General features: G+C 34.6%; 1 protein-coding gene across 4 annotated transcripts in view; it reads right to left on the reverse strand.

Moving 5' to 3' along the window:
* Positions 1–8,805, reverse strand: part of RABGAP1L (RAB GTPase activating protein 1 like) — a 668,427-nt gene that overhangs the window by 480,701 nt on the left and 178,921 nt on the right. For all 4 annotated transcript variants that reach the window (XR_003005040.1, XR_003005039.1, XM_024758766.1 and 1 more), the window contains exon 12: positions 5,832–5,925. Coding sequence is in view for 2 of the 4 variants with exons in the window: in XM_024758766.1 (XP_024614534.1) it covers positions 5,832–5,925 (94 nt within the window). In the remaining 2 variants the exon portion in view is untranslated. The remainder of the gene's footprint in view (positions 1–5,831; positions 5,926–8,805) is intronic.

Below are 8,805 nucleotides of genomic sequence, written 5' to 3' on the forward strand. Positions count from 1 at the left end.
AATGTATGTGGTTTGAGGGCTAGGAAAGTTTCTGTACTCTTAATGTAAAAAAAGAAATGAGTTAACTAAAAACAACAGTGTGCAAAGGGCTAAGCTCATTTCCTATGAAATTAAATGCAAAATATGCGGAATTATGAGTCCCATAATGTACAATATCATATAAGAATTCAAATTAATTAAATATATTACATATTATACAGAAATCAAGGTCATCACTGTGTATCTACAGCTATTAAAATTCCAATAAATATCTCCTATAAAAGAAACCTTTATTCCACCCCACATCACACTCTAGATATCATACTGTCTCCTACCTTGCACATCAAATTTCTCTAAAGGATCGCTGTATACTCAATCTCTATTTCTTCCCTTCACACTCATTCCTCAGCTCAACTCAACATGGCTTCTCTATCTCTCCTAGAAACAGTTTTCACTTAAGCAATACATGACCTCTCTATGCCACTAAATTCAAAAGACATTTTTCACTCCTTTCACTGTTGACCACTTTGTTTCCCTCGGCTTCAATAACAAAGCACTCTCTTTTCCTCCCACCCACAAACCCCACTGATGATTGCTTCTCCTCTATTAACCTCTTAAGTATTCTGAGCTTTTAACCTCTCCAGTTTCCCTCAGTGATCTAATTCTCTTCAGTCTCTTGTCTCTGGGCATTGTCATCCATGTCCATGTATTCTGAGCTCCAGAAATCAACATGCTCAAATCTAAACTCATATTCTTTCTCCCTAAACCTCATCGTTTTCCAGGGTATCCTACCTCAGTGATTGTCACTACAATCCAACCAAATTAGAAACCTAGGAGTTATGGTTGACATTACTCTCTGTCCCATAATCCATTACTAATCCATCAAGAAGTCTAATGCATTTTATTTTCCCAACCTGTCCAAAATCCATGCACTTCTACTTCCACTACCACCAACTGTAGTCACTCTACAACCTCTACAATGACCTCCTAACATCCATTCATCCTACTACGATATGCTTCCAATACGGCAGACAAAATGAAGAGGACAAACAGCTTGATTGTTATGTTGGCTCAAATTACTCTGTATAATGATTTATATAAGATTTTGAATCTGGAATATCTCTTCCTACTCATGCATACACACACCTTAAGGTTAATAGTCAACAGTCCCTAATACACATTTTACCATAATATGATTCAACTCAACCAACATTCAGCTTCTAGCTGACCCTCAGCCATCTGTTTGGCTGGGTATAATAGAAAAGTCTTTTCTCCTCTCTTAAAAACCCAGGCACTATTTATCTTTACAGACTGACATTTAAAAAGAACTATGTCATTCATAACACAACATGATTAACAGCTTTAATTTACCTATTATTCTTGTAATGACACAGTAATTATATTGCATACAGCACCCTAGTACTTAAGAGACACTAGTGGATACTAAGCTAAATGCTACTAGTATACATCTATGACCAGAGAAGACCCAAACAAAAGAACAATCTATAGAAATAATCATTGTTTCAATATTTCTAATAAAAATATAACTATATATGGCCATTGCTTTAATAGTGCACAGCATTAACTGCAGCTATCAAGAGACTTGGAAATGGGCTAGTTATGACAGGTGCCGAACTCTGCACTAGAAGCAAGATAGTTATCAAATTATTCAAAAAGTCACACATAAACCAGACATATACTAAACAAGTAGCAATCGGGCAGTTTTTAATGCATGAATATAAACTCCACAAGGGCAGGAATCTCTGTCTTCTTTAGTTATATATCCCAAGCACCTGGAACAGTGCCTGGCATATAAAAGGTCTTCAATACATTTTAGGTAAATGAATAGATTTATGAAACTAAATTAATATGATCAACTACTAAGGCTAAGCTAAAGAATGCTTTTTTAAAAGCAAACATTCTCATTGATTCTAATAGCATCATAAAGCTGTTTTATATTAATCTAGTTACCTTCAAAGAGGCATCTTTTCTTGAAACTATCTGGGCATGTAAGAACTTTCTCTATTGTTAAAGCTGTCCAGAAGAGAATTTCAAAGGGAAGGTATCATTTCTAACAAAAACAGCAGAGAAATCAAGAGATGAGAAGAAAAGCCATTGAATGAAACTGAGTGGTCACTGATGGAATTAGGAAAGTTTTGATAGAGGGGAGGTGGAAGTAAGTGGTTAGAAGATATGAGAATGTGAGAGCAGCAGCCTGACCCATGTTAAAATGTTTTCTCAGAAAAGGGAATAGCTAGAACTGAAACTAAAAGATGGAGAACATCAAGTAAAGTTAGGCATTTGTCCTTCCCCCATTAATGATAAGACCTAGATATGTCAACCTAGGTCTTACTTTAAGTTAAACAAGCTACATGAAGAAAAGTTTCAAGAAAAGAGACACATTAAAGGTCACTGGGTAAATCAAGAACACATATTTTAATCTGATTTGTATATGTTTTTGCCGGGTTTTTTCATTAGTCAAAAAAGTGGAACATTATATTGATGTGAAAAGGAAGGAAGCTATGGATGTTCATGCTTAGTGATTCAAATCCTTCATGTTTCCCAAGTTTAGATTTTCTTTTCCCCCTGTCAAGTCTGCTGATGCTCAGCTAGGTTGAGAAACCACGGATTAAGAACACATTTTCCCACTGTGATAATAAGTATAGCTATGAAAAATATAATCAAAGTGCCTATTAAATGCATACTGACTTTCTGAAAGTCTAATAAAAGAGAATGAATAGTTTGAAGATGGTTTTATTTATATATAATAAACTATACTCAATTTTTACCTCAGAGGTTCATTTCATTTTTTTTGGTTAGAAAATCTTCCTGCCACAAAAGCTGACTTACATCTAAGGGTTCAGGATCAGCACTCTGCTTTCTTAAGCTATCCAGAAATAATTCTGCCCCAATTCCTTAATTTCTTTAAATAATTTAATGTATAAGTCATCAGCATTACCATTCTGAATATATTCAGGAAAAAGAAATCTTGCTACCACTTCAGTTTGTTTCCAAGTCCTCCCTTCACAAACATCTCCTCATTTCCTCTCTCCCTGACCCTCTCCCTCTCCTCTCTTAATCCTTGTTTCCTCATTTTTTTTTATCTAGTTCTTTCATCAAGACACCTTAACTCCAGTCTTGTATGAAGACCTCCACCACTGAACATTTTATAGTCTGTTTTCCATTTTCTTTTCCATAGTATCCTTATTTTTTTCTGATTAGTTCAAATTAGTATTAAATAGTCTTCCTTTGTATCTTTCTAATAGTATATTTCATTATCTGAATTCTGATTTTATCCATAAAAGCTTCACTTTATTTTAATAGAGTGATCTAGTTGTTTTATAATAAGTTGAAAATACTTTCAACTATGTTTTATTTAAAAGTGCCTTGAGAACACAGGCTGTCTCCTCATAAAAATCTCCCCAAAGCACAAAATGTAGTGTTTTCCCCAAAAGGTGCTTTAACTAAATAAATCACAAAAATATCTTCATGTAAGTCCCTAAGCTAGTATTCCTAAGACTCACTGAAAAGCTCTAAAAAAGATGAATGTTTAAAAACGATATTCCAAGAGCAATTTAAAAATTTTGTCAATTCTTGTGTAATAGATATAAACTCTCAAACAGGCAAATTTTATTGTTTTCATATGAATTGTCATGACACAACTGCAATAATAAGTTAAATAAAATAAAAATACATATTGAATTGTAAAAGATCCAGCAAGTTTTATAAAGGTCTAAAAATCAGTTATCTTAGTCCTTTAAAATAGTTCCCTCAGATTCTTTCAATGAGTTTCTTGAAGTCCACTACTAAAAATATAATGTAGAAAGATGGTATTTTATTTCTGCAACAAATGTACACTGAATGATAGCTGAGAAATCCCATCAACTCTACTTCAGAATTCTTTCTCTGTTTGGAACTCCTCTCCATACAAAAGACCCATGAGTTTGGTATAGACCTCATCAACCCATGCAATTACATCCTAACTACCTTCTCTATTAATAGTTTCTTCCTACTCCAAAATTACCTTTCTAAATAATAAAAAGCATCATAGCAATTTCACCTTTAAAATATTTGTTGGGGATTTTCTTTATCACATTTATTGTATTTATTTTTCTACTTTTGTGTTCATTCGAAAATTTCCATTGGGTCCTCAGTGCTAACAGGAGCATTTATCCATTATGTCACAATTATCTGTTTAAATGTCTATATGCCTCTATAAGATGGTAAACTCTTTGGGGGTAGGAATTATCTCCTATTCATATTTAAATCAGCACACAATTCCTAAGAGAGAATAGATGAATTTTTTAAGTTGGGTAAAAAATCAAGTGATTGTCACTTTATAAAAAAGAAATTTCTTAACCATTTTCTTAACAAAACGGTTAAGAAATTTGAAACAACCTCATTGTTTCAGTTATTTTGTTAAAATGGTCTGTTATGAGTGTATATTCCCACCCTTCTTGATTATGAACCTCAAAGGTAGGAACTGTGTATTTATCTATGTATCTCCTAGAACCTAAGAGGATGCTGTATATTGAACCAAGTTATAAATCTTGCTTTTTGTAAATAAAGATCTCAACTAGCTGTTTAATTAGTCATAAAAATATTTTGTTTTCTTGTCCACCATACTGCCATTCTCATGATCTCTCTTTAAACTCATACGAGAAGTCTGGGAAGGGTATCAATTTTCCTAGTTTATTCTCTCTTGTACTAAAACTTCTACATGCTCCTATAAAAAGTAATCCAGAAACCTATGTACATTATAGAAATAGCAGCCTGTCCAACTGGTTAAAAAGTTCTGGCTCTGGAGCCAGACTGCCTAGATTCAAATCCTGTCATTTACTTGCTGCATGATCATGGGCAAATTATTTATTGACCATGGGATCTTGAGCAAGTTACCTATTTGCTGCCATTATTTGTTGTGTATTTTTATACTAGCTACCTGACATAGCTGCGCCTCCATTTTCTCACCTGTAAAATGGAGATAATAATAATCCCTAAGTCAGAGGGTTGTCATGATGATAATTAAGGTATCTAAAGTGCTTAGAACAGCACCCGACACACAGTAAGTACACTTAAGTCAGCTATTACTTTTGTAGCCATGCCCCACCTTTCCTTCTGTTACAATGAATGTTCTGCGCTTCTAAATACAACTCCTCCAACTAGTCAACAAGTCCATCTCTTCTTGCCTATTCATCGACTTCTCTTGCAACTGTGTCCTCTTCCTCTGGCATTATCAAATTTTCTCTTCCTACTAGATCATTTCCAACAACATACAATGTACAGGCTATATTGGCCATCTTAATTTTCAGAATAATCTCTCAACCCACATCCACTTCCTAATTATGTCCCTATTTCTTATCCTCTCCTTGTAGCAAAACTTCTCTGAAGACCTATCTATCTATAACTGCTGATTATCTTTCCTCTTAGACATAGTCCAATCAGGCTTTCATTCCTACCTCTCCACAGAGGGGTTCTGGTCCAAGTAACCAGTGACATTCAAATCGCTGGACCCAATGAAATTCTCAGGCTTCCTCTGACTTGACCTATCAGCAGTTGATCACTTCCTCCTTCTTGATAGTCTTAATTCACTTGATTTCTACCTTGGTTCTCCTCCTACCCTTGGTTCTCTTCCTCCAAAGGAGCTTTCTTGGGCTCCTTTGAATGATCTTTCCTACTCATCTTTCCAACTGCCAAACACTGGAGTGGTTGAGGGCTCAACCCCTAGATGACTATCTATATTGACTGCCTAAGTAATCTCAAGATTAAGATATATAAACACATAGATTTTAATTAATAAAGCAAATTAATATCAATTATATAAATATAAAATTTTCAATAAAAAAAAAGTTTACCATCTTCCTAGCAATTCTCCCCAAGAATATAGGATCTTCTCAGGACAATCCTTAGACACATCACCTGTTCCACTCGAGAGTTCATTATCACTCTCTGCAGAAGAAATACAAAAAGAACAAACATTATATTACATACTATATTAGATATTAATGTATTTTAAAACAAGAAACATGACTGTGTGTCTAATGAACAGTCAAATAATACTTTTGCTTAATTATTATACCCATTGCAAAAATAACAGTATTTCATTAATACATTTTATCTTTAGTGCCTAAATAAACATTTTCAAATCACAAGTTTTTATGAAAATTCTTGTCTACAGTTTACACAGTATGAAATTGAAAATACCTATAAATAAATATCTTTACCCAAAGAGAGAAAATTTTAAAGCTAATGGTAACATGATTAGAAATTCTTAGATGGTATTTTATTCATCAGTTGAACATTCTCAGAAATTAATATTTTTTTAAATTATTTAAATTATTTTATTACTATAGTTATTAATATTTACTGAGACAAATAAATACTAAAAACAAGAGTCAGACATATATATCAATATATAACACCAAGAAACATGTATAATATGATACAAACACACAACCAGAAATCTAAAAAAAATTTTTAAGGTTTTTTAAAGATATATTGATAAGTACAAGATATTTTTGACTAAGGAAAGATGAAACTATTTGGTCTTTTAAAATGGCAACTGTATAAAACATCCCAAGATGTAAAGTAATCGTTTCAGAAAGAATAAGATAGGTTGAGTTACAGTTTACAATCAGTGGTGAAAATGAGTAATTCTAAGGTCTATAAATCTTTTGAGTGGTAACAGAGTTGGTAGAGAAAGGAGATGTAATGGGCACAATTCATCTACATTATAACAAAGACTCTGACACAGTACTACCTAAGAAAAGGCTGGAGAAGTATTGTCTGAATGATGAAATAAGCTAGATAAAAATCTGTCTGGCTGATGGCAAGTACTAAGGTTTTTTTTTTTTTTTTTTTTTTTTTGCTTGCAATACGCGGGCCTCTCACTGTTGTGGCCTCTCCCGTTGCAGAGCACAGGCTCCAGACGCACAGGCTCAGCGGCCATGGCTCACAGGCCCAGCCACTCCGCGGCATGTGGGATCTTCCCAGACCGGAGCACGAACCCGCCTCCCCTGCATCGGCAGGCAGACTCTCAACCACTGTGCCACCAGGGAAGCCCAGTACTAAGGTTTAATCAATGCTGTTACAGTATAGTAGGGATTGGCATTAAGTGAATCACATTGGGATCTGTGTTAAGAACAGTTTTACTTAGCATGCTACAAATCCCATGATCCAATCATAAACTCATTCATGTATCAGTGGATATATTCAACACCAAAAATTAATATGATAAATACAGGTTTATATGGCCAGGTTAAAAAATGTGGTCATATCCATCTGAAAAGATTTTATCACATATTTAGTAAAATATAAACAAACTATATGCACACACACAGACAAATACTTCACCATATTTAGGATGATACCGGATAAACAAGAATCATGAGGGACATTTTATTCAAAAAGTAAGTATTGGGACTTCCCTGGTAGCACAGTGGTTAAGAATCCACCTGCCAATGCAGGGGACATGGGTTCGAGCCCTGGTCCGGGAAGATCCCACATGCCGCGGAGCAACTAAGCCCACGTGCCATAACTACTGAGCCTGTGCTCTAGAGCCCGTGAGCCACAACTACTGAGCCCACATGCAACAACTACTGAAGCCTGCACACCTAGAGCCTGTGCTCCACAACAAGAGAAGCTACTGCAATGAGAAGCCTGCGCACTGCAACAAAGAGTAGCCCCCGCTCACCACAACTAGAGAAAGCCTGCACACAGCAACGAAGACCCAATGCAGCTAAAAATAAGTAAATAAATTTATTAAAAAACAAAATAAAACAAAAAAAAACTAATGAAAGCCAAAATTTCAAAAAAAGTAAGCATTATTCTGGATGGTGGGATGAAGGTTAAAAGGATATACACTAACATCACTGCTCTAGAAATACCTCACATAAGCAACTCTATGAACTTTGCAACAAGTTCATCATGAAAATAATAGAAATGAGATATTTTTTAAAGCTAAAGTACATGAAGTATTACTAAGTACTGGAGGAATAATGTAAACAGAAACAACTGAAGCCTTAATATTAAAATATCCTAATGTGAACTACTACCCCTTATAATCCTTATAATTTTTTAAACTGAACTGAGGCACTTCTGAGAGTCATATGAAATGAATAAAGGAAACCTCATTTAAAGTGAAGTCAGGAAGCCATGGAGGGGCAGTTCTCACACATGTATCATTCACCGCAGCTTACAGACCCCAGCAGGAAGAAAGATTTCCTCCTGATCCAGCAAAGACAAGCTGCCCACCATCTGCAGCCAATGAAGAACCCCTGCAGCCCTCCCCAATTTCCTCCTTTCCTCTATAAAAGCAAGGCCCTCTCATCCGTTCTCCAGATATGCCTATGTTCACCATTTTTTGCTTGTCCCAAACTGCACATCTCTGCTATTCCAAAATAAACTTATTTTGCTGGTAAAATAATTGGCTGGTTTTGTTTGTTTAAAATCAGCAGGGAAAAGGGACACTATTAAAAGTTACACTGGAAAACAGGTTAAACTTAGATTCTCAGGCAAACAGACTGCTGGTCACCCCTCTTATTAATTAGTACCAAGCATAATATAAGTACTTATAAATTGATATTCAGTTAAGCAGGGTCCAAGGCGTTCCTACTTTATATTCTAATTTGCTACACAGTAAATCATAATACACCAAGGTGCCAAATTATTTGATGAAGTTGTACATGCTAAACTGGAGAGTAAAATCTAAGAACACAATGAAAATGAAAAAGAAAAAAGGAAACAAACACTGATAGACATCATTAATCTTTTTTTTTTTTTTTTTTTTTTTTTTTTTTTTTTTTTTTATACAAAAAAAAAAAAAAAAAA

This window comes from Neophocaena asiaeorientalis, unplaced genomic scaffold, assembly GCF_003031525.2.
Source record: "Neophocaena asiaeorientalis asiaeorientalis breed wild unplaced genomic scaffold, Neophocaena_asiaeorientalis_V1.1 scaffold182, whole genome shotgun sequence".
NCBI classification, from domain to species: domain Eukaryota; kingdom Metazoa; phylum Chordata; class Mammalia; order Artiodactyla; family Phocoenidae; genus Neophocaena; species Neophocaena asiaeorientalis.